Source organism: Lepisosteus oculatus, chromosome 6, assembly GCF_040954835.1.
Source record: "Lepisosteus oculatus isolate fLepOcu1 chromosome 6, fLepOcu1.hap2, whole genome shotgun sequence".
In the NCBI taxonomy this organism is placed as follows: Eukaryota; Metazoa; Chordata; class Actinopteri; order Semionotiformes; family Lepisosteidae; genus Lepisosteus; species Lepisosteus oculatus.
Genome location: NC_090701.1, coordinates 39,731,008 through 39,757,696, shown reverse-complemented (window position 1 = coordinate 39,757,696; position 26,689 = coordinate 39,731,008). Strand labels below are relative to the sequence as shown.

Here is a 26,689-nt window from a genome sequence, read left to right as displayed (position 1 = left end):
GTTGTGTTTCTTTTCTTCTCTTTTCAGCATGGAGTAAATATTTACTTGTTCCTCTTAGCCTTTTGTACAGTTTGAGTTTCTTTTAACGCTGATCTACAAAGGCAGTTAACATTGTATGTGCTTAAGAGATCGTGAATGTAAAGTATATCCTGTCTGCTGAAATAGTATCTTTCAAAATTATCAGCAAACTGTAAAGGGCAGGCAATCTCTAAACTTGCTTTCTCTCCGCAAAGCTCTCATGTCAATTGCATCCCTGATTGGTCGGTGAGCCAGACTCTTAAGCCCAGAGTCAGGTTAAGTTGAATTCAACCTGCCCCCAAGAAGGTTGAGAATAGAGGGCATGTTACTTAAGTTACCGGGTACAATTCAATCCTGCTTTTTTTAAACCAAAAATTCAGACTTTTGTCAACACGTTTACAAAAGTTGTATAAAATCTTGCTTTGTGAAATAGACCCCAGCTTTCATTGGTGTCCTTTCTGGTATTTGCCCAATTGTGTTACAGTAGTGTCTTAGTTGAAGGAAGAAATAAGTGAGTTAACACAGGTTTATTGCCATGACTTTGATGATCAAATGTTGTGATGCTGAAATGTATTAATCTTTCATCACATCTAACATGTAAGGAAACCTTACAATTGACCTTTTAGTTGTCTTGCAAACTATGTGCCTCTTATAGTAGTTTAAAATTAAACTAATGAGCATGAATTGTGCAGTGGTTTGACTTCTATCGTATGAAGATATAATTAATGATTTTGCCTCCAGAAAATCATTTTATAGAACATTTTTCTCATAAAACGTTGCCATCTGCTCAGCTTTACTGACCTCACCTCATTATCACGTATAATTGTTAATTTCTTACTTAATTTCATATTTATTTCTACAATTCCTTTCTACAAAGGTTTTAATGCAGTCATTTGTGGTTTATGATTCGCTATAATTTTGAAGCAACAGATCCTGTTTCTCTTTATTGTGTTATTAATGTTTCTTTTACTTTCAATGTTAAATATATTTATATTATCTTTGTAACAAGTCTGTTTCTTGCTGTTGTTTGTAATTATTATGTTTTCTTCAAAGTTGCTGAATAAATGTTTTCTAGTTACGGTCTATAATTCATTGTTCTAAATAGTAAAACAGGTTTGGGGTGAAGGAAGCTGATAATAAATAGTGCGCAGTGGTGTGAAAAAGTACACCCCATAAAAAGCTTTGTCTATTTTTTTTTTATATATATAAAGGTTATTTTAAAAAATAACATTGAAAAATCACATTTTGCACTCATTTGTACTATTTAAATCAACAGAAATGCAATTTTCTTGTGTGGAAAAAGTTAGTACGCCCCTACCTTTATCATTGCATCAAATGCCTAAAATTAGAATGAGGTGCACCAAAACAGGTGCAAATGATTATAAGATCATTAGAGAGTAATTTGGAGGGTACTGCTTTATATAAACATCAGAAACCTGTGGTCTGGTTTGGCCTTAGCAATTGAGGTGTGTGGCTACATCATGCCAAGATCAAAAGAGCTCTCTGAAGGCCTCAGAAGAAAGCCATTTAAAGCCATTTCCAAGCAATTTGTAGTCAATGACTCCACTGTCTGAAAGATCATCTACAAATGGAGAAAATTTCAAAATAGATGCACAACTGATGTTTGCCAGACAACACCTAGGTGAAGATCAGGACTATTGAAACAATTTGCTCTGGATGGATGAGACATCATGTTTGGCGAAACCAAAATGTCTTTGACCAAAAGAACATCATACCACCTGTACAGCATGGTGGTGGAAGCATAATGGTTTGGGGCTGCTTTCCTGCCTCAGGGCCTGGCCAGCTTGCCATAAGAGTCAACCACAAATTTCACATTGTACATGAGTACTTGAGGAGAATATGAGGCCATCTGTCAAAAAGGTGAAGCTGAACTGTAAGTGGACCTTGCAACAAGACAATGACCCAAAACACTCAAGCAAATCCACAAAAGAATGGCTCAAAAAGAAGAAAAAGAGGGTTGTGGAATGGCCAAGTCACAGGCCAGATCTTAACCCCATAGAAATGCTGTGGGGGGACAGCAGTACATGCAAGAAAGCCTCAAACATCACACAGTTGAAGGGGTTCTTTAAGAAGGAGTGGGCAAAAATGTATCCGTCAATGTAGGAGACTGATAGGCAATTACAAGAAATGCCTACAAGAAGGGGGCAACACCAGCTATTGGGGTGTAGTTATTTTTCCCACAGCAGACAATTGCATTTATGACTTTTTGTTTTGTTGATTAAATGATTGCAAAGAATAATTTTTATTGTTATTTGTTAAATTAGATCACCTTTATCTACCAATACTGTTGAAATAAAGATCAAATATCCATACATGCAAATGTGTTGAAAAACACACATCTATCCATGGGGTGTACTTACATTTTCCATAGCACTGTACGTGCAAATCGTGATCCTTTCCAAGATCTTACCTAGGGGCCCCCAGAAATCGGCCCTGGTTCTACTGTGCTGCCGGAAAAGATCTCATGCTTGAAAGAATAATATAAAAATGGCTCATAAAACCGTGCTAACCATAAAATACTTCATACCTGATTATATAATACCAAGTGACAATTTTTATTAGAAAAAGATTACTCACATTACTCGAGCCGCTAGCATTACCAGGTACAGTCAATTATTCATTCAGAAGAAAAAAATAACAAATCCCAGGCCCACTGGTTAGCTACATTCGCTTTCATGAATTAAAATCAGTCTGCAGCAGCTGTTCTCACTGTATCTGTCAAGGTATAGTTTTGTCTCAGCAGTGCACTATCAGTCTATTCTCAAAAGGCCTATACTGCTGGTATAAAACACACATAATTATCAGAACAGCAGTTCTTAAATGCGAAGACCACTGATCAGACAAGATCGGTGTTGTAATAATAAACGCTGCCTTGGGCAATGCTCTACACCTGGGTTTAAGATTTCCTCAAATTGTCTTTATTAATTTTCCTGAGGAACTGCATGATTTGTTTCACTTGAAACCCTACACCAGCTATTCCTCTAACAAAGTAGTACAGTAGTTGTTCTCTATCATCGTTAGGTGTACCACACAAAGTAATTTGCATAATAAAGATGTTAACATCTGCTATGCACTGACTGGTCCCAGGTGCAGGTGTTGCATCATCACCCTGTTGTCAGTCAGCTCCGCAACGTTATTGCAACAGATGTCGACAATCAGAAATGCGCGGCATCCCATGGCGCAGAGCAATGACGATTTGCTGTCAAAATGTACAAGTTGTTTTTTTTTTCTGCACCTGCATTTAATGATAATGATATATGTCCAAAGGGGAGCTTAGCAGAAGCATGAGGTCTGCTGAAACTCATATGAGTGGGGCTAATTGGAGACAGAATCCCAGGCCTACCTCCAGTGAGGGGTTTCACAGAGATAATCTGGCCCTAGAGCTTTACTGCTTAACTTCCACTCCAGTTACTATTAACAACACACCACCTGTATCATTTATTAGATACAACATACGGTTGAGGCTGTAAGCAGGCTTGATGCTGTCATGTTTTGGGAACTATTGTGGCTGACAAAAATGTAGTTGGACTTGTTCTGGCACTTTATTGTTGTAAAAGCAGTGTGTTTTGTCATTGAGCTGCACTTCTAAAAGGTAAATCCCTGGATGAAATGATTACAAACAAAGTTTTGCTTATTCTTTTATAAAGCCGGTCACTGAGACTTAAATTAGGTCTAAAATATACAACGATACAGAACAATCTAGAGTGGCAAACTTCTCTTGGCAATTTAAGCCTCACTGGGTAATATCTATCAAGGAAACAATATTCTACGCAGTTGTATTTCTATTGCTGCTTTCAAATCCCACGATTTACTATATTTTCAAACTGTATTTCTAAGAGTATTTTGTAACAATGCATCCAATTTGAACAAAGTCTCAATCAGTTTTCAAAATATTTAAAACAAAAGAATGCTGTCTCAGCTGGTATGTGTTCTCCAACATTATCTCCTGAGACGTATGTTGAGCTTCCAAGCAGAGTGTCTGGAAATAACAGTTGGCAATCTATCCACACCCACCCTGAAGAGGTGTCACGCTGACATTTACAGAGCTTCACAGCACAGTGCTTATTGGGACAGGATTTTATATATCTATAAATCTTTCAAAATTGACCCAAGAGCAGAGGAGAGCATTAAAGAGGCAGAGGGTGTGAAAGTAAACAAGCAAACTGAGACACAGGTAACGGTGTCTATTAAATGCATATTTTTGGTGGCTCTTAGACATGCATGGGGTTTATCCATCTGGAAAACAATGTGATCCAGTCAAATGCTGACACCACCAATCTGTGCTGACATCCTTGCCTGTTCTCACATTTGCCATTCTGTGGAGAACTGCGCTTCAGAGAGCAGCCCAGCCATGCAGCTGTAGCACCTGTGTCTGACACTGCAAGGTGTAAACTGAAATTGTTCAATATCTGAAGTCTGAAAAGGTTTAGCAATATTTTTAAGATTACGTTTTTCTCTATATATAGATATTCACAGTTAGATTTATTTTTTTATTCTTATGTGTAAGTAGTTTTTAATCTTTCCTACTAGATAAAATACCCCCCAACTGCAAATATTAGTACTTACTGGTATTGAGCACTGGCACTTTCAAATTGATATGATTCATTTTTAGCTCTTGGCTTTTCATCATTTTATCTTCTATAGTCGTGTCATTTTTCCTATAATGGAAAAAAAACACAGCATAAGTTTTAATAAAACATCCATATTAAATCAGCACAATGTGCATTAGCTTAAATTTCCAGCACTGTTACTTTAAAAAGGTGCATCTCGAACAAAGTTACTTTCCATCCCATCAAAAAACATTTAATCCAGCACACTTCAAGCCCTCATCATCTCCAGTCCCACTCCATCCCACCATGAATTCCAGTCGTGACCCACAAAACAAAATTGGACAGTTGGAACAGACGCCCCCTGAAACAAGGTGTTACATCACCTTACATCAGTACCAACATAAACCATCCCCCTCCCCCCACAGACACCATGACTCGTAGCAGCAGAGAGCTCTGGGATGGAGCAGTGGCACTGTGGCTAAGGATCTGCCCCTGTGGCTGAAAGGTTGCCGGTTCAAATCCAGCAAAGGAATCCTTCTCCGTTGGGCCCGTGAGCAAGGCCCTGAACCCCAGCTGCTCCAGGGGTGCCATATAAATGGGGGACCCTGCACTCTGACCCCAAGCTTCTCTCCCTGTCTGTGTGTCTCACGGAGAGCAAGTTGGGGTATGCGAAAAAAAACAAATTCCTAATACAAGAAATTGTATATGGCCAATAAGGTGATCTTATCTGAAATGAAGTAATGATCAAGTAATGCCAGGAGAGTGAATGCAGAAGCTCCTAAGGCTCCTTACCTGACCAGTGAATTAAATATTAATCTGCCTCTGGAAAAGACCACGTTTAGACTCATCATCTAGCAAGAGTACCTTGGAATATTTAGAATCATCATGGAGAAAAAATTAGCCACCCACATCTAGACTCTCCCACAACATGTAAAAAGATGCAAAGATGATATCATAGCTTCATATGATTTTGACTACGAGCAGTCAAATACAGTTAGTAATCTAAGTGCATTATTTGATGATTAGGATTTCTGGAGGTAGAATATGTAAGATCCATTTTTTTTTCTGGAAAATAGTGTCATCTACAACCTTGAAGTACTCATTCCAGATTATAACTCTTGGTAAGGGTTTTGTATGTGGCATGCAACAAAAAGACAAATAGAGGAAGCTTGTTTTCCCCCTAAGGTGAAACATATTGTGTGAACAGACAACTGCACTCCCTAATAGGGACACTGCAGGCATGTTTTCTAGAACAGTGGTTCTCAAAGTTCTATGGTCCGCAGACCACTTACACCAAGTCACAGATGCGGTGGACCACCTATGTCCACTTCTTACCCTGCAAAAATCATCACCTATTAATGTACTAAAAATAACTAATATTGAATTAATATTACTAATTACTAATATTTTTACAAACAACAAAGCTGCATATTTTGCAAATGTTGTTACTTAAAAAGTTAATGTGAAGAATGGAGCTGCTTTTGTTGAGCAATCAGAGAAGTTTAGTCTCATGTCCGGACCTAGACGAAGACATCACATCAAACCCTCCTTCTGCTTCCTGGCACATCACATTTATCAAGCTGTTGGGATTAGAATTACAGCACTGCTGGTATGGTTCACAAATTACCTCACTACTCATTTTCACTTCTATTCTGCATCTTACTCACACTTGCGCTGTCACTATCATCGTTATATCTGCGTTTCAGAGTCTCATTTTCAGTGGGTGACATCATTTCATTCATGGTGCATAAATATAAAACAATGAAGCGATAGGCGCTGATGGGAGAATGAAGAGTCGAGGTGATCCGCCATAACTCAAGCTTCATTAAAACACAAAGGCAACAGAAGGGTACAGCCAAGGAGAATGAATGGAAACTTTGCCCTTTCGGCAGACCCTCAAGCCAGCCAAGTTGACTAGTCTGGTGCTCGCCCCATTATTGACAAGCACAGTCCCCTTAACGGCTGGTGAAACCCTGATACCGAGACCCAACCCACAAGTCCCTCCTATCATCATTTACAGCTTGCAGTTGTTAACAGTGCTCCTAGGGGTAGCCCCTTCGTAGCAGACACTACAATATTCTTTCATCTGATTTAAACAGCGTAGACTTGCTTTAAAAAAGATGATTAGGTCAGCCCGCGGACCACCTGGCTTCAACAAGCAACATGCATCCAGCTTCTGTTTCTGATGGTATTTTAAGTGTTATTTTTTTATTTATGGCTCCAGAAGCACCATCAGCTCTGAGGAATAGGGATTCACTGTCCAGCTCTGACCAATCAGCTGATTCTCTGCTACATAGCTGAAACCCCACTATCCCTTCTAATGAGTGTTGAGCATAACCACTACATACATCTGAATTATTCTTGTTTGTATGCTATGATTGAACATGCTTTTATACGTAACATGGCCTGAATGGCCACCTCTTATTAGAAACATTACTTTTGTCCTTATATTCTTATCACTAGTCTTTCGCTCACTGCCATGTGAGCAAGGAAAACCTCAATTATTAAAAAGAAAGCCACAGAAACACTGTATTATTTCATCTAAAATAAGCTTTAGTTGAAGTTATGTTGCTTAGGCAAATAAGATCCATAGAGAATCCCCTTTCTTATTGCTTCCTCTTTGTTATTAAATGGAGATTTAACCAGCGTGAGGAGAACAGTGCATTCTGAAAAGGATTTAGAGTGTAATCTCATGCTTCTTGGAGCAGTAAATCAGTCAGGGAGAAAATGAAATCAGTGCTCAAAGAATTATTCTTCACTACTCAGCTGTGAAAAGAAGGGGGGGAGACAGGATGTGATCTTCAGTAACACATTAACAGAAAATATTGATATTTAAAGGATACATGTGGTAAAAATAAAGATCTTAGTTACTGCATTTAGAGTCAACCATACCTATAAGGCAAGGAAATGCTTTTCTACCCATACCAATATGCATGTTAACCACCTTTGGAATTATTTAGGTCACCCTTTGTGATGTTGTCTGCACCTAACATATGTTCATATTCAAGGGAATAAACCATCTGTTTAATCATGAGCTTCAAGAAAAGGCAAAGAAACAGAAAATTCAGTGTTATGGCAAAAAGGTCAGTCAAACTAACATTTCCTTTTGGACCGAAACGTAGGTTTCAAGTTTAATGCTAACAAATCGCATATGTTAAACATATCAGCTTTCTTGAATAAGTGCAGGGATCCCTCGAAAGATTATGAATCGTGCTGGGGCATGGGGTCAGATGTAACTATATTCTACGACCGAAGTTCCACTCTTTTAGTATTAGCTGATTCTATCAGACAAGGTCAAGCAAGCACAATACGCAGGCTGAACAGTTAAAGCATGCGGACTAGAGCAAAGATTAACGACAAGTCTATAAATTAGAATAAGAATAAGAAAGAATCCTTTTCAATCAGTGGTGACTCAGTGTCTGTAACCCGAAAAACCAGGCTGAGTGGATGGAGAAACAAACACTCAGTGAAGAATTATTGTGTATCCACACCAACTGCAGGTAATAGATAAAAAATATCAAACATAAATGTACAAGAAGAGCAGACGATATTCAATTCACAGTTAGCAATACACCTGGATCACAACAATATGGAACAGATGAGTAAATAATGTGGGTATAAATGTGCAGATGAATACGTGTGAAGGACCTAATGACAGGTCATGTACCAAGAAGACAAGAGACAGCCCTTTGGCACAAGCAGGTTAATCCAGAGCTAATTCTAAAGCATTTGCAAAATATGAGTAGCAAGTGAGTACGGTATGGTAATTCTTAAACTGACGGGTTTAAAAGTAAAACCTTTTTGCAATAGAAAGACATTTAAGATGAAAAAAAAGCAAAATAATTTAATTCTTTCACAAACAAACAGAGGTTGGAGAGAACAAAGAAGCCTGCGATAGTCAATGTGATAAAAGCATTTATTTGTACTATTTCACTGAAAGAGTGCATGCATTCTTTAGCTGTATAACAGTATATACAGTATATTTATTTCCTCTGCTAGTCTTGTGCTGGTTTCCAGAATTACGGTTTTCTTACTTAAGAAAGGCTAAAAACAAAAGGATGTTATTTGGCCTATTTATCCTGTTTGGCTTCTAGCAACTAATTGATCCAAGAATCTTATCTAGCCATTTCTTATGAGAGGCCAGAGCACTAGCTTCAACAACATGAAAATCAATTCCTCCTTTTCTCAGATTTATGCATTTCCCCTTAATTTCTGTTTTTATTCCTCTGGTTTGAATTTCACTGTAGATTTTGATGAAACCCATTGGTTTTGCCCTTTGTTTTTGTCAATGCTGGTGAGGATTAAGAATACTCGAATCAAGTCCCCTATGTTCGAGCCCCAAAGGATTCCATTCCTTTAAGTTCCTGTAAGACCAGAAATGTACGTATCTAGTCACTCTTGTAACACTTACCAGCATCAGACATTGTGAGTGGGCAATCAGAGGCAGGTCATGCAGACAAGAAATAGTTAACAATGTCCAGATGATTGAAGTAGTTGCCAGGCATTGTGAAATATACTCACTTACCACCGATCCAATGTACTGTGGATGGAAGAGGGTGCCTTCTTCTAATTGGTAAGGATTCCTGTCTGGCTAAGACAGCCACTCTGTCAGACTATAGTCTTAAGACCCGGTAACTCCAAATAGGGCCATTAATGGCGATGACTCAAGGGAGAGTCGACAGATCCAAGTAAAAGTTGTAAAAATAAAAGGGATTTGAGAAAGAAGGAATTTTCTGCCAAAATACACCAAAGCTGAGAAGCTACACCAAAATACACCGACTGAGAAGATAAAGCTGCCAGGACATGTGAAATCTCGTGTTACTGTATCGGTACATAAGTGTGGTCCAAAACGTACCTGTTGGACGCCTACTTGCTGTACTGGTGACAGCTGCCAATGTCAAAAAATGTGTCAGCATGCACGCACGTACTAGCAAGGCTGACAGCATCAGTGCAGGAATATTCGTTTAACCTCTTCTAAAGATCAGTTACAAAAAGAGACAGATTTCTAAGAACTATAAGGAGACAAAACCTTAAAATCATCAATGCCAAGATAAAAACACCATTCCAAGCCCAGAATCTGAAAACAGAGGCTCATTTCAGCTTAATTTCTGGAAATCCAATTTCTGAATAGTGAAAGAATGTGTGGGAAGTTGAACTTTGTTTACAAAATCCTGCAAGAAACTGAATAGCTCCATCTAATCAGTTACTTACAGTAGGACTCTAATGGGAAGAAAATATACAGTACAAGAGGAAACAGGGAATGGGAACTAGAAAAAGGAGACACCACATTACGCAAAGATGTTGTGCGTTTTGACCAGTCTGCACAGCCAGGCTATAGGACAGAAGATGATTCACTAGAATCTTTCAAGAAAACAGGTTTGAGTTAACTCAACAGTATTTAGAACTTCAGTTCTGAATTTACACTTAGCAAGGCTAATTTGTTTTCAAGAATGGAGACAGAATATACAGTAAATTAATCTAAGCAACAAAAGCAGAGCTAATGTTTCTGTGTTGTTTCTAATTTAACCACACTGTTAATAAATATTCTATAACAGATGTGAGTCTGTTGTCAGGGTAATCTCTTAATCTACTATGTCACAAAAGTCATTAAAAAAACTTGTGAGTTCCAGGGAAGTAATGTAGTAGATAGCTGTTGGCACAAATGCATTAGTATATCCTGAATACTTCTTAGCTGTAAACAGCTTTGATTAGAGTTTAAAATGTATGCAAGCACAAAATCACTTTGATTTTATGTAGCACTCCTGCACACCACATTTAAAACAAATGATGCTCTATTCAATTCACCACTTAATTTAAATTCCTGGCAAACTGAGCACGGTCATAATTTATAGACATATCAGGAAAGGTCCATATTTCATGACAGGACTCCATCGGTGCAGATAATTAGCTTTGTTTTCCATGATAAATATATATAGGCTTTTAAATAGCACAATATTCTTCATAGTTGTTAACTGAAACATAACTGCATATAATTATATGTGATTTCCACTAATAAGATGGAAAAAAGGCATGATTATCTGGGCTGAGATACAGTTAATGTACTATTGTAATACCTACAGAATTATGATAAAGATTGTAAGTCTTGCAATTGGGGCACACTATTACTGTGCTTGTTTTTTAAAGGTCAAATCCATCGCCGGAGAGACAAAATAACTTGCACAGGATGATACTGGATAGTACTGTAATCATTTAATATTTCTGCTCATGAAAGGTCCCTTTTCACCATTGCAACAGCAACACCTGTAATTCCCAGTGAAAAAGTGAAGCCATTTTAAAGGTTCTTCAGTTTTTAAAGTCAAAAGTCATCAAACTTATTTCAGCATGAGTTACTTCTCATTGTGGCTTTCAACCTTTTACCTGCAAGTCATCATACAACTTTTTAAACCACATTTGCACAACAAAGTCCATAATAAAACTCGATGATCAATTAGGTAAGTGCTAAACAATTAAGTTCAGAAAAATGGCATCCTCTCATATATATAATTATGTTGTTGTGTTGACATATGCACCACAGCAGATAAGGCTGCCTGGCTGTGCAGTCAATGGTAACAAAAAGAGGCACTTCTCCCCTTTAATGAGTTTTTGGGACTGTTTATTGTTCCCTACTGTCAGCTGAAATATACAATACCTTAGTCAAACCGATATTTAAGACAAACCACACAAAATACTGATTTCTCATTTTATACATATTAACTTAAATCTTGATAATACTGCATGTTAATAGTCATTTTGACTAATGGCTGCAGCAACCAATGTAAATGATTAGAAGATATTTCATAGTATTGTGCTCAAAAGATTACTATGATCATTTATCCATCCAGAAGTTGTAATGCTTTGTGCACTCAGTGCACATGATACGTCTAACTTAAAACCTGATGTAATCTCTTTGGGACACAAGACGGTTGTAGTTTAGCAACTTTTAGAATTGCTTTCATTTCTGTCCTTTACAGAGGATATAGTCTTTACATACCCGACTTTTACAATAAGAAAATCGTCAAATAAAACAGTGAACAGGTTTTTCCTAAAGAAGCTGCTGTAAATTAAATAACTAATGTTTGTGTTTTCAGGATTTATGATTAGAAATAACTATATGTATCAATGCTTAACAGTATAGTGCCTAATTACACTCAATATCTGTGTATGCATATTTATTATTTGCAGAACTGACAAAAATGTGTCTTTCACACTGCATAGCCCCAAACATCAATGAATAAGAGCACCTTCTTAGTTTCAGAGTCTTCTGTGATATGTAAAGGGCTATCTCACATTCTAGATTACATTTCTAAATGAGAAAACCTTAAAGATGTGAGGTAGTTTGCAAAAAAAAAGCCATTTGCTGGGACTTTCCTCCTTTGGCCATTATGTCTTAATGAACACTGTTCACATCACTTCACTCCTACATTGATGCTTAGGACTCAAGGTATTGAAATACAGTACCTTCCAGCAAGCATATGGAAATATGTGATCATCTCCACTTGGACTACAGCTAAGCATCAGCACACAGAAAAAGGAAAATAACCAGTGAAATGATCAAATAAATTATAGATTTGACTTGAACTGATAGGCAATCTCCAGGGAACAGGTACTGATGAGAAGACTGGAAATTCACCATGTGAAAGGGAACAGTATAGAAGCTGTACATTTTCTAGAATGATTGATGAAGTGCTGGGATAAAGGACAAGGCTTCAAGACTTCACTGTAAAACTAAAAAGATTTTCTAGTGGATTTTTCCACTTCAATGGTAGTTTCAGAAAGTCAGGTGTTTATCTTTCAGTATATTCACAAAATATTCTTACAAAGTGAAATCAGTTTTCCTATTTCTATTTACACCATACCTGGTATCTACTTAGTAAAAACAAATATTTCCCACAACTTTTATGATGAAGCAATTTAATTATAATAAGAACACAACACCCTTAAGAAGGGCATTACGAAAACATCTGCTTTTCAGTCCTAAGGTAATTATAAGCAAACCCAACACATTAAATTTCAGGTCTGTGTAGGAAGCAAATTTCTAGTCTTGAGCGTATTATTTGTCTAGTTTTATCAGATGCATGTTGCAGTTAGAGATGAAAGGATGAAAACATTGCACAAAGCGGCAAGTTTCCCCCCACTCTTTCTAAGTGTGCAGCTGACAATGCTGATCTTTGTAAATAAACAGAACTCTATGATGCTAATTAACCTAGTGCAGGGAGGACTATGTTCAAAGCTTAGTGAAAGGCAATCAATGAAACAAATGGCGAAAAGGATCAATAGAAATGTGAGCCTTGAGAAATGTACTTGTTATTCATGGAAACTCTCAGCTCTTAACATTTAGCATGTGGGATTTAGAAGTTCTGCTACAATGAAGTCTCAGTTTTTTGGGTTCCAGTAAAGCGTGCATGTTTTGAATTACGATTCAGGTGTTAAGAGCATGGTTTTTGGACTACCATTTACACTGAATATGCTGACAGAGGACTGCTGTGGTCCTATAAAGATAGATTTATTGTTAGAGATAAGAACATTTACAAGAACAAGTGTTACAAACAAGAGGAGGTATTAGCAGAGGTCATTTGAGGAGTAATTCTGCTGACTGTGATCTACACAAAGGAAAGTCTAAATCACACTTTATATATTATATTTGGGTACTATATTGCTCAAACAAAACAAATGAGTGATCCTGTTTCCGCTTTTGCAAATTTGTATTATAGGCAGATATAAGGAAAGATTGGGAGGTTAGTATTACTACTTCACAGCAACACATCACATTGTGAATCTGTTTTGATCCCGCTGCTTGGTGGGTCTAGCAGTGGATCGGGAGTTGTATAGAAGAACCCCCTTGCTGGGTGAGAGACAGATGAAACTGTAGTTGTGCAGCCAGGCAGCGGTCACAGAACTGCAGGCTCGCCACTGAGGTGGAAACAAGCGAAAGCACTGGAGAATTATCCAAAACAGGGTGAATCCAAAACAGGCGAATGGTCCTAGCACTGGGTCGGTCAATGCGGTCTGTACAAAGGAGACAATAACAAAGCAAGGGGGAGACCCAGTAAGTGTGGTCGAGAGAACAAGCAAGAGTCAAGCTCAGTCAAGAGGAGAAATTCAAAACACAAGAGCTTGACTTTTGCTTGTTCAATCGACCACACTTACTGGATCTCCCCCTTGCTTTGTTATTGCCTCCCTTATACAACCCACATTGATCGATATGAAAGGAACAAACTTGAGACTTGGGAGGCTTAGAGTCCAAACTCTATAAACTCAAGACCCCTCAGCAGATTCCTAGCAGCCCTTAAATATCCCTGAATCACCTGGAACGCCAGGATGGTGATTGCCTCCAGGTGATCCAGGTCTCCCGTCACTTGGTGTTCATGGCAACCGGTTCTGAGTGGTTGGGGTGGACCGGATGCCAATCCCCCCACCCCCACCCCCCTGCAGAGCAGCAGCCGGGGCGAGCCTGACGGTATTAAAACAAATCTCTTTCCCCAAATATATCCTCATATTGTGGAATCTGTATTTTACCACAAAGGAGAAAAGTATGACTGCTTGGGGACAGCAAAAATTACTTTTAGTTAGTTTGTCCTGCCTTACCGTGAAGCGCTCACAAAAAACACTGTATATAGGTATCAGTGTATCATCAGTTGAGAATTCAAGGAATGTGACTGTCCAGGTATTGTGTAAAATGCACAGTGGAGACTGTAATTTCTACATGATGCCTGGTAAGTACTTAATACTTACTTTAATAATAAAGAAAATACAAAGGATTTGTAAGACCCAGGAGCAAAGCTATTTTTATCATCTTTCAGAACTAAGTATAACCTTGTGGATTAGTCATATTCCTTAAATAACACGAAACAGCCTTAAGAACCTCTGTTGTGCACCTAGTCTTCTTGTGTTCTCCAATTACTTGAAATATACAAAAATGTGTATGTCAAGTTTTCAAATTGGGTGCAGCTTTTATTGCTGCTGAATAAGATAATTATATATATTACAAGTAAGGTTAATTTCAGACTCATAATCTTACATTTGCAGTAGGTTTCAATTGACCTGTATCCTGTCTTGTGTTATAATGGTAACTACAGTATATTATATACGCACAAATTCTGGGTGTTGGTATATCATCTAATGTCTTGATGAGGGGAACCTATTAAAATCTTAAATGCAAGATGGCATCCTCCGACCTGTCCTTCATTTCCAACCTGTATGTTGTTTTATGTACCAGTCACTGTAAACACACTATTTTTGTGTTTTATTCTTAAATTATGGCTCAGTGAGCAAAAATGGAAGAATTAAAATCTAAATGTATGTCTCCTTGTGAACTACAAGGATAGTAAAACTCCTTATGATTACAGGAAAGTGTTAATTGATCATATTAAATGATCCCTGATAAAAGTCAGAACAAACTTAGCTATTTTTGTTTTAAAAGATAATTAAAGAAGTCTGGCCTGAGGATCATTGTTCTTTTATGAAAGCTTTCGTCTGAACCACGGTGAATAACGCAATATATTTATTTATTTTGGGACACTAACTAAGCTGTCCCAAGAGCCGAGGGTTCTAACATCTGGATCAAAGTCAAGCTACGGTCACTGCAGTCACACAGGTAGATGTATTAGATGTATTTGTTCTCCTGGTTCACCATCAGGCCTGAACAAAGAAAAGAGCTACTCAAACACTGTCATTCACAACTCATAAGCAAAGCTTTGGGGAACATACTGTATTAAAATCAGCTGGGATCTCTTGGTACTTCTCAGTAATTTTCGAAATGATGTCCATATTGTGCACAAGGTGGTGGCCCTTTAATCAAATAGTACAGTTGGTACAAACTATACAAATTGATATGTATCAAGAATGCACTGAGTTCAGCGGTTAAAAAATCGCTAAATCTACATGAAAGTGTCTTAAGCAATTAGATCTGTATAGTGCATGCAACAGGAGATAATTGGATTTATTTTAAAATAATATTAAATGCACTGGCCAGGGATACTAGATGCAGCAAAGAAAAATCAAGATTAAACCCAAGTCAGCTATGAAGATTACACTCACAGATGAGACCATAAATATCTTAAGATAGTGAAGAAGACCCTCTGCATTTACCTGCTTTATTGCTGTTGGAAATTGATTGAAGTCTAAAGTCAAAAAGCTAATGTTATACAAAGACAGATTGTGCTTTAGCTGCTTCCTCAATCTGCCCTAAGTGATTATGTATTAGAGTTGAGCAAGTACTTCTCATTCTCATGCTTCAATTTTCTCTTGAGAGATGACATCGCTCAGAGGTATATGTAGTACTTAAAACGAGCAACTTTGAAAATTGACGGAAAAGTTCAAAAAGCAATATACATTTTAAACAGATTTACAAATCCACAGACCTATACAGTTAAAAAACACAATGGAGTTTGTATCTGAGGCTTTCAACATGTATGAAAACATGTTTTTCTACCCAGATAATAAGCCTTCGTAACAAAATCAAGATTGTACAATCAGTTCTTTACCCATGAAGAAAAACAGTCCAGGAGACTTCCATCTATTTGCACAACCACAATCCAATATGATGGAATACTGCTTAAATGTGTAATATAATAGGAAACTTGTATTAACAGAAGTGACTGGAAGTTATGATCCCTTTCCTGGGAGAATGTCATTGAGTTTAACTGAAGCAGTAGAATACTATACCAATTTTTAGAGAAGAAAAACTAAAATCCATCAATAGGCTGAAGGGGTCACAATGCTAATTAGCTGCAGCTCTCAGGTCTTCATTGGGCATAAAAACCTAGGAAACACTGTCCCAGAGTATCAAAGGGAATTCTGAGAATAATTACCATAGTTAGTACAGTAAAGCTGTTAAATTAACCAGACATGACCTTCAGCAAATTTAATAAGGTACTTCTTTCTTAAATTGGAAAAAGCTGCAGGGGTAAAAGCAGACTTGACTGTGAAATCCATCGGCGCTTGTAGTTTGCTGCTGCTAACTGGCAACACCATAATCTTAGGAGCCTCACAGACAGAAAATTAGGCATCTGGGACGGCCTAAATTTAAAGAACTTAAGCCTTTAAATGTTACTTCATAAGTGCTGCCATCTCAGTGGTTTATGTCTGTGTTCTGCACCTGAGAGAAAGGTCATGTGGTTGATTCACAGCTCTTAAGACTGCAGGTAATATAAGAACAAGTGAGCGATCTTGATGGGTCACAGCTGAGGGGCTGCCTTTGTCTCCAGGGCAGATGACATGCTTACGAAGCAGTAGCCCCTCCCTGACTATGGCTTTGTCTCTAGGCCTAGTTGGATTTTTAATTTTTAAAAAAGTACTATATTTCATTATTATGGAGACTGCCAACAAAACAGGATGCAGGGTAAAAAAAAAAGGGGCCGGTATAGTTTGCCTGGGTAACTACTACACGACGCATGTTAACGCAATAATAATTTAGGTTCCTTTTGGTCATAAAATAAGTGGTGAATTGCTGAGGTGCTGTGAGCTTGGGGTGTCACCAGAGAGAGCTGAATCCCTCTTCCAATCAAGGCCACGTCATTGGAGGCTGGATTGCTGGGACAGCAGCCTACAGCAAGACTGCAACAAGGGCCACTGCAGTACTACCCACAGGCAAGCCCAAACCTAAAATAAGTACCACTTCCAAAGTTTCAAATTATAATAACAGTCATAATTATAAAGCATGACGCAAGTATTGAAGTTTCCAGAATTATTTCAGAATATTCCTTATTCCATTTCCATGGAGTATCAGGGACGGAAAAAAAAACTGTGATCTATAAAAGTATGACCTGGCGTTGAGCTACATTCGGTGATGTAAGAAAAGGGCAAAAGATTATTACATAAAACAGCAGTGAAAAATAGGAAAGATTATGGCTTTGATATAGTAACGTGACACCCATTTATCATACTGAAGGAGACATGTACATCATAGAATAATATTTTTTGAATAACTGAAAGCATTAAGACTTAACCTTCAACTGCCAGTAGGAGTAACCAAATGCTTTACATGTCTGTTGCTTCCAAACTATAACCAACAAACAGAAGCAAATGCTTTCTAAGAGGTAAAAAGAGAATAGTTCAAAATTGGGTCTTACCTTATGTTTCTGGGTTTCAAGTTTTCACAAACATTCTATTACCAGCTCAGTCTTTTTTCATCACGAAGCCCCAGGCTGTCTTCAGATGTCTGCCCTCTAACCTGATAAACGTCTCGTAGAGCTCCTGTCTTGCCAGAGATGAGCTGCAATGCAATGAAGGAAAACAATGTTTTGTAATCGGAAATGAACAGATTAATGAGTCAAAGATTAAAACGATGGCGGATGGCGTCAGGATATGGAAGACTCTCACAAGAGGAACAAGGAAAACCTCCTCTGTGCAATTGTAAATGTAATAACATTTAAACAGAGTGTGGGTAAAGAAACACTTGGGAAAAACAGATATGCAGGTATTTTTGAGACTGATTCAGGTTTAAATTAAGCCTCTGCCTTTTTTATATCCTTTCATAATATATCCACCTGTCATGGACCTATGATGCATGAGATTCTTCTTCAGGGGTAGAGAGAAATACAGCAGTGAAGTGAGCAGGAAAAAATTGTCCACAAGTCCTAAAACTATACAAGTAGGAAAGCCATCTGCTACAGTATGTTACCATCTCATAGTCAGAGAACTGCTCTGTACATTTATTATCAGAACGTCACTTTAACTTGGTAAGCAGTCCTGTGTAGAGAGCAAGGGAGTATTACAGCCTGGATGGGACACGAGTCCTTCCTAGGACACACACAGAGGCACAGAGACAACCATTACCTCACCCAGCATGTCTTCAGGAGGTGGGGAATATAGGGCACTCCCCCCCAAAAAAACACGGGCACAGCTAGAACAAGCAAAGGCTGCAAAGAAGACACCCCAGGTCAAAATCAAACTCAACACCCAAGATTTGTATGGCACTGATTTCAACAGCACCAAGCCACCTATAATAACTAAATAAAATGGGGCAGGGAAAGGTGAAATTGCTTCAAGGCAATCATGTGTGTCAGTCATTCTTATTCAGTGTCTGAGCTCTGAGAGAAGTGTATGGAAGTGGAAGAATGGCTCTGATAACATTAAGATATAGGTGACTGTGCTAATAAAAACATGACTGTAAAAAGGGGCTTCTAAAATATAAGTGAGTTACTGTATGATGCCAACAGACTTGCACCAAATTAGTCAATCAATTGCATTCAGTATGTTTAGTGAAATGTACAAATGAAGTGGCTATAAAATAGTGTAAAATAATACATAACTTTGGGATTAAAAATAATGTGACAACATAATTCTGTGTACTGATAAAATAGGGTTATGTACCAGGCACAGTTTATCAAATAACTGCATTGAGGGAAACTTTTTGGGGTCACAACGTGTAAATAAAATTCTGGAAGAATGAAAGGAAACCATCCTTGCTGTTGTACACCCCTATCACTGCAAAGGAAAGGAGTAATGCATGTTTCGGAATAAACTCCTCCTGGCATCTAAGAACAGAAGTGTCTGTAAATTACATAGCATCCAGAAGCCCACAACACCAGCTGGGCTTTTCTTTTGTTCAATGACAAAGTGCCTTTCCAAACCCAAGGACACTGTTCACAGTGATAAGGAAAAAGACCAAAAAAGTACTATAAAACTATAAAAAAAACAAGAGTATCACAACATTGATAGAAACTGCCTAATGCGGGCAATATTTCTGAGGTGAAAAAAGACACAAAAAGATGTTTATTGTGATTACACAAGGATATAATGGAAGTCAAGCAAATGATATGACAGAAGATTCCACTTGTCCATGGTTTAGTTTTTGGGTGGGGGAGAGGGGAGAATATTACCTTTTTAAAGCTGAGGCACAGCCTACTGCCTAGTCTGAGCTTAATTCCTGGACTGTTCCACAATATGAACGTAAGAAAGATTAGAAACAACAGGGACCATTTGGTCCATCTAACTCATTTTGGCTGCTAGTATCTGATTGAGCTGAGGGCCCCATCTTATCAGTCCTAAAAAGATGCCAGAGGAGGACAACATGACAAGATCAAAAGTTCAAGATACCCACAGCCCTTTGTGTAAACAAGTGTGCCCTCTTCTCAGTTTTAAATGTTCTTCATTACAGTTTCATTGCTGAGGAGCTCCGAGCTGTGAAAGACTGAAAAACACACCCAATTTCTTATATTCGTTAATATCATGAAATGAATATTAAAACAAAAAAACACTTTGAACGATAGCAACCGTCTCCAATTAAGATTTTGAGAAACTACAGCCCATCCCTGCCTTTTCCTTCTTCTTTTTCCGAAATTCAGAACCTGCAGACATACCCTTTTATAAGACCCCTACAGCACATGAACAGTCAGACATTCCCAGTACATTCAGGATTTGTATACAACAAGTGGAGGGAGACAAATCTTGTAGCTGTCTCCACAGTGACCTCTACTGGTGGCCCTATTGTCACTGCGCCATCCAATGCAGTAACACGGAGTACCAGAAAAGAATATAGAGCAACCTCACTGACCTCCTAAATAAGAAGTCTGTTTTCTGTGACATTAGTAATTTATGGCAATTGCAAATGTTATGTCACATTCTCCCAACAATGGCGTGTGGAGTTTCTAAACTGCACATAACCCCGGGCAACAGACTCTCCTTCTAGTTTGTGTTATTCTGCAGTACCTGTGAATCGTTGTAAACCGTTTTAGAAAAGTCTGACAAGGGGTCTCGTTGGTTAAAAAGGTTTTACTCTAAAATGATGTAGCGTGAGTATATTTTTTCTCTCCGGGTCATTAGATACCATTTTCCGGTTTTTTATCCCAATCTAAGATGCACAGGTAGTTCAGAATGAAAACAGCAGCCCGACATGAAGACAGACAGCTCACACTGGAACAGTTCACTCCAGGATTCAAGCTGGTGGCTGTTTTACAGCACACCGAGGATCCCCAAACATCTGCCCTCCAAGGCACAATCAATAAGAGGAAGGCAAGTCAAGCTTTCTGCCCATCAGCAATCTGTGATGAAAGGAAATGCAGTAAAACATGCCTGCTATGGTCAAACCTCGGACAGGCAGGAGCACACAAGATTCATAAACTAATCGCTAAGTGGAGTGTCAAGACCCGGGTCTTACATAAGGTTTTTTAATTGCCTTGCCCCATCCTGCTCGTAAGCATTGTATCACTGAGCTTGAAAGTGCTCGGGACATGTATGGAAATGACAGAAATATTTGATATCCACTGTCTTTGTTTTAGAGGTTCGCATGGAAAGCAAATATACCACACTGCTTTCTTTTCACTTCCCTGAACATTTTTTTTTCCTTTCAAAAGTGCTTTCAAAAGCTTCGAGAAAATGTCATACACAGTACATACAAAAGCAGCAATATTATAGGTCAGAAACCAGGGCACTAAGGCTGCATAAGAATAAGAGTCTGCACCTTCTCTACTGCACTGCACAAACGTATGCATTATAATTTACAAAAGGTCACCTGCCTCGACTCCAAACACACACTATAATGAGCATTCTGTAGCATGTTGACTTCAAATATGTCTATGTGCTAGACAAAAATAAAAAAACGTATTTGGTGGTACTGCAAGCTATCAGAAAAGCCCAGTTTAAAGGAGCCTTTTATTTTTTCTTTTCTTCACAACACAAAATACCAGATTTCTACCTGGGTTCAGATTAGACAAAGAAGACACGAATTTGCATAACGAGACTGCTAGGCCAGGCAGTAGCTGTCAACTTAATACTGAATAAATAAAGAAACGCATTGTGTAAATTATTCATTTAACATTTTTTTATCCTTCCGGAACAGCCTTGTTACAGCATCTCATGAGTGAAAAGTTTTTTTAAAAAAAAAGAAAGAAAGAAAGAAAAAAGCCTGCACCATCATTCATCTGTTCACCAAAACTATCGCTACATCTTCAGCCCCTTTGAATTGTCAGGCAGCGTGGGAGATAATGCGCTTTGACACTTCCATTGTTTCAGAGCAACGCTCTAATTCTGGGCTTTAAAATAGAAAACATCCAGATAGTGTAATCACTATGGATCTAGCACTCTTTGAATTATTAAAAAATATCAAATGAAATGCAACACTGTAGGAAAATACCCCCCCCCTGCCTTCCTAAATACATCGTGCCTGCTCACTCAGCCCTGCCATTTAGTCGTCTTACAGGAGCCCTTTAAAGAGCCTGGTTAATTTAGTCACCTTGTACGCAAATGTCTTGACAGCTGTAGTGCAGAAGCACCATCTATTTTAAACACAAGAGCCAAAGCACCAGCACGTAAAGTTAACTGTGAACGTATCTGGCTGAGGAAAAAGATTTCAGTGTACATCTGCCGCTGTGTAACTCCATACTCCATAACAGAGAGAGCTGAAATGTGTAAAGATTTACTTACATTTTATCCTCTTCTAGAAAGAAATAATTTAATATAGACTGGCAGTCCCAAATCATGATGGACAATAAAGAAAATAAAAATCCAATAAAGTTATCCGCCTTTTTTTCTAATATACTGTACTTTTCTACTGCAGGCTGTCTGAGTTAAGCCAAATGATTTATTGGATGCATTTGAGTTCACTTAAAATTGCTGTTTTATTACAGTAAGTAGAAGAAAATACCGTTTCACAAATAATATCACTTTGCTCACATTTCAAAAGTTCTTCATTCCTCATTTCTATTACAGACTTGACAGACACATTTTCATGTACATCTTCTGCAACAAAAGACCATTTTTTTACCAAGAATGCAGCTGTAATTAAAGCTTTTAATTTAAAAAAGCTTAAAGATTATACTTGATATAATGAAACTGATAAAAAAAAACGGTACAAAATGATATTTTTTGTCCACCAAATGTCACTGCATTTTAATCTAAATGTATACATACATTTTGAGTAGTTCAGGTGGGTAGCTGCGTCAGCTTGCGTAGTCTGCAAAAGAACAAGAAGGCTCACACCTGAACAAGGCTTCACAATCGAAACGCTGTGTTTTCTCTCTTCTCTTTTCAGCATGGAATAAACCTGTTACTTGTTCCTTTACATACGTTTTAACACTTTAATACCATTTAATACTTTAATGTCATTGTGACGTGCAATTCATTGTGTGTTTCTGTAAACTAAAGACCCCCTTTGTTTTGGCATAAATATGAATGTCTGTGGTTGTTCAAAAACATACTTTTAGAAGATACAGAGGAAAATATAACAAATATTGGCACATGTTGTAATAAACAGAAATACAAAATGAATGCTCAAAACCTATTTATAAATCAGCACTTCAACAGTATCTACCGTCATTTTCTCAGACTTAAGTAAGACTTTCTTAATGTGTAATAGTTAAGTTTAGGGGACTCACATGTTTAATGCAGGAAAAGTGCTTGTAAAAGATACCGATATTGAATGCATACCACAGCCTGGTAAGTGAACGAGTGAAAAAATGTGATAAAAATGTGTTTTCTTTTATAGTGCCATGATAACCATGTAATTATTGATTTATATTACTGTAGCCATAATGAATTGAAGTATTGGTGTTTAACAGTCAATAAATTGGTTTTACTTTTTTATATTAAGTACCGAAATAATAATGTTATTATTTTATTCAGCATGTTATTTACAATGAAATAATACTAAGGATACTTGTATTTACTCAGAAAAAGTTTTTCCCCCACAATATTACTCAGTATTTACTTAGAACTCTGTAATATTAAATACTACTGAGTTACTAAGTTACTATTTAAACGTTAGTAGGAGCTGTGCTGTTACATGTATTTAATGTCCTCAGAAAATCAAATTCCATTTAAACTGGAAATGGATAGGTTTTTTATAGAGAAATGGTTCCACCACAATGTATGGTTGCCTCACAATGTACGAAACACTTCCAGGCACTGTATGAGAAGGGCCCACATCATTCTCCAAGTATGCCTTGTTTTGGAATCGATGTCTTTTAAGCTGCAGTTTTGGATAAAGGGAAAGTTACAACAGAAATGGGTCTGGGTCACAAACCGGTGACTCCTTCAGAACTGGACCTCTTACAGCCATCGCTGTAAGGTTACCTTTGCGGCCACGAACTGGAATTTCATCCAGGGTGTATCCAGTCTCGCTCCCGGAAACTTCCCGTTTGCCAGGACCCTCACCAGGAATACGCAGCTCTCTCCGATAACGGAAGGCTGGATCAATTTAAAGCTGTTCAACTGCCGTTGGAAGGGTTGGTAATTTATCCATTTGAGTTCAAGGGGTGTATAAGACGCCTGCAAAGGATGACCCATTTTTGTGTCTCCAGGGTTTAGCCACAGTACATCGAAACTGTAACATTTTCATGAACTGTCTGAAAGCAGATGACCTACCAAGTAGAAAAAAGCCCTTTTTACCAAGAATCAGAAGAAGCATATTCTCTGTTAGTTCCTGCACTTGCTTCACTAATCTGCCACGAATGACCTAACAAGATCAAATCTTACTGCTGAAACACCATTTTCAATCAGCTTCTTCTTCACTGCTAGAATTATTTTACTTTGTATAAAGTGGGTCTCACAACAGGGTCACGGATACTGTACATTTTGACTGGGTACAGAGACCAAAACAAAAATGCAGTTTTTGGAGAAACTGGTGTTCGTCACTACAGTTAGTGCCATAAAGTCTAGTAAAATCACTAGTTTTCTAGTGCATCAAATCAGAAATTAACAAAAACTTTTCACTGCTCAAAAATACCTTTCCAAAATGTGAATTTAAATTACATAAAGTAAACGCTGGCTCAGATCAGCAATTCCATTTATTAACATGTTTCCTCTTGATCCTGAAGGAATTCTGCCTGTTAACTCATTCTGCGTTCATATGTTACTTTTTAACAAGAATGTATACATATAGATTACCCCATGAAAAACGAAAAAGGAGTTCCAAAGATCACCATCTAGTAGATTTTTGTAATTCTACTTTTGCCGTGGTTAAGTTACAAGCTGTGTCAATCGAGGAATAAAAGTTTTCCATTTCCATCCTGATTTAAAGGCGGCTTCAACACCACGCGGGCCCCAGGCTGAAGCCAGATTGAAAACAGTGCACAGATTTCCTGCAGGTGTACCCTAGCTACTGTACCTCCAACGAACGAGACGGCGGGGTGGGGGGAACTAAACTAAAGTAAAAGGTGTTTTAGCAGGAGGGGTTCATTTAAATCTCACAGCTGCTCGAGAGCCAAAATTAACTTCAACCACATGAAAAGCTGTCAGCTCTATTTTAGGTTGTAAGAAAATTACCCCTCTCTCAACTTCTATCTAGCTTTATGCCACAATTAGCACAGTGCACGAATGTCATGAATCAAGGGGGACCAAAGTTACAGGCACTCATGGGGTATACATTAAATAGCTGCCTTTACTTTTTATTTTTACACTGCAAATGTTCAAGGATAGTTTTGCTTGTTCTTAAATTTAAAAACAGATAAAAAGATCGCTTTAACACATTTCAAAACCAATCAGATAAACTGATACCTTATGACCTTTTTAATTAATTGGTATCATTTTGTATTGGTAATAATAATGCAATACGAAAAGCACTGTATTCATAATGCCCAGCACCCTTATGTTTTTTTAATGCAAACATGAAAAATCAGGCTATAATGTTTACCTTTATTTTTCCTTTTTTCAGGAAATGGACACTGAAAAAGAATAATAATTCTATTAGGCTAATGTCAATCTAAAGGTACCAAGGTACATTTATTACCTATATTTTTCTCATATAAGAGAAATGCTGTATACCTGGCCACATGTGACAGCCTGTCTAGCACCTTGCTCAACTCAGATCTGCAACTGTTTGATCTTATAAGGAGTCGTGTCCCGGACACCAAGTGACTGGACTCTTACCTCTCTGTCTTGGATGATATCTGTCTCTTGTTAAATGAGGCTATGAAACTACACAAACATTTTCATTAGGCGACCGATTTTTTTAGTTGACTTTAATTTAGCACTTAGATCTATTAGAGCAGGGGTTATCTTAGCAGCTGTATTCTATGCCAGCACAGGAGCCAAAAACCTTCCAATGACTTCATTACTTAATTGGTCCTTAATTGCTTAATTAACCTGAAGACAGCATCAATATCTAAGAATTAGCTGAAGCAAAGATTTTGTGTCACATCAAGTTCACATAGCTTACAGTCCCTGCTGTGGTATTTGGTAATTGCTGGGCCTTTGCAGTTTTGGAGTAAAAATTCAGCATCGAAAGAGTCAAAAATGACTGTAGTCCTCTTGCCCCATAACCAGTACTGGTTACAATGGGAACGACCTTCTCCCAAAAGCCAGTTTGGGGGAGAAATTCTAATGATCTCCTGGAAACACATAGATTAGAGATATCAAGCACACCTAACCTGCATGTCTTTTGGAAGCGGAAGAAAATCGCAAAGCCAGGCAAACACCCCCACTGACATAGGCAGCACATGCAAATTATGTATAGATGCTTTCACTTTAAATTTTTTTAAATTTCCAATTTATACTCCCTCCATTTGATTCCCAGCATCTCGTCCTGCAAACATTCCACAGGAAGAACGAGGAACTTCAAAAGGCTCCTCTTTGATGCTCTGTGAGCTCCACAGTGCCCGACAGGACAGTTCATAATAATAATAATAATTCCTTAAACTTATATAACTTTTGTGGACACTCCACTCAAAGAGCTTTACACATAGTGGGGACTCCCCTCCACCACTACCAGTGTGCAGCCCCACCTGGATGATGTGACGGCAGCTTTGTACACCGGTACACTCCCCACAAGGCAACTCTCAGTGGGGAGGAGAGCAGAGTGATGAAACCAGTTCATAGATGGGGATTATTAGGAGGCCATGATTGGTAAAGGCCAATGAGAAATTTGGCCAGGACGCCGGGTAACACCCCTACTCTTTTCGAGAAACACCCTGGGACCACAGAGAGTCAGGACCTCGGTATCACGTCTCTATACTGAGGCATTAGGACCCACACAGACCGCAGGTTGAGTGCCCCCTACTGGCCCCACTAACACCTCCTGCAGCACCAACCTTAGTTTTTCCCAGGAGGTCTCTCATCCCAGGTACTATCTCAAACTGGAGGAGCGGCGGCACTCTCTCATTGACACAGTACCTGGGCAGTCACAAGAGCTGCTGTTTGCTGGAAAGCTGAGGGAGTCCTGGCCA

General features: G+C 38.2%; 1 protein-coding gene across 2 annotated transcripts in view; it reads right to left on the bottom strand.

Annotated features, from left to right (window-relative positions):
* Positions 1 to 26,689, bottom strand: part of znf438 (zinc finger protein 438) — a 71,243-nt gene that overhangs the window by 7,194 nt on the left and 37,360 nt on the right. For both annotated transcript variants that reach the window (XM_015354051.2, XM_015354053.2), the window contains exons 2-3: positions 17,660 to 17,802; positions 4,606 to 4,697 (exon numbers count right to left, since the gene is read on the bottom strand). In XM_015354051.2, the coding sequence (XP_015209537.2) occupies positions 4,606 to 4,669 (64 nt within the window). In that variant the 5' untranslated portion in view covers positions 4,670 to 4,697; positions 17,660 to 17,802. The remainder of the gene's footprint in view (positions 1 to 4,605; positions 4,698 to 17,659; positions 17,803 to 26,689) is intronic.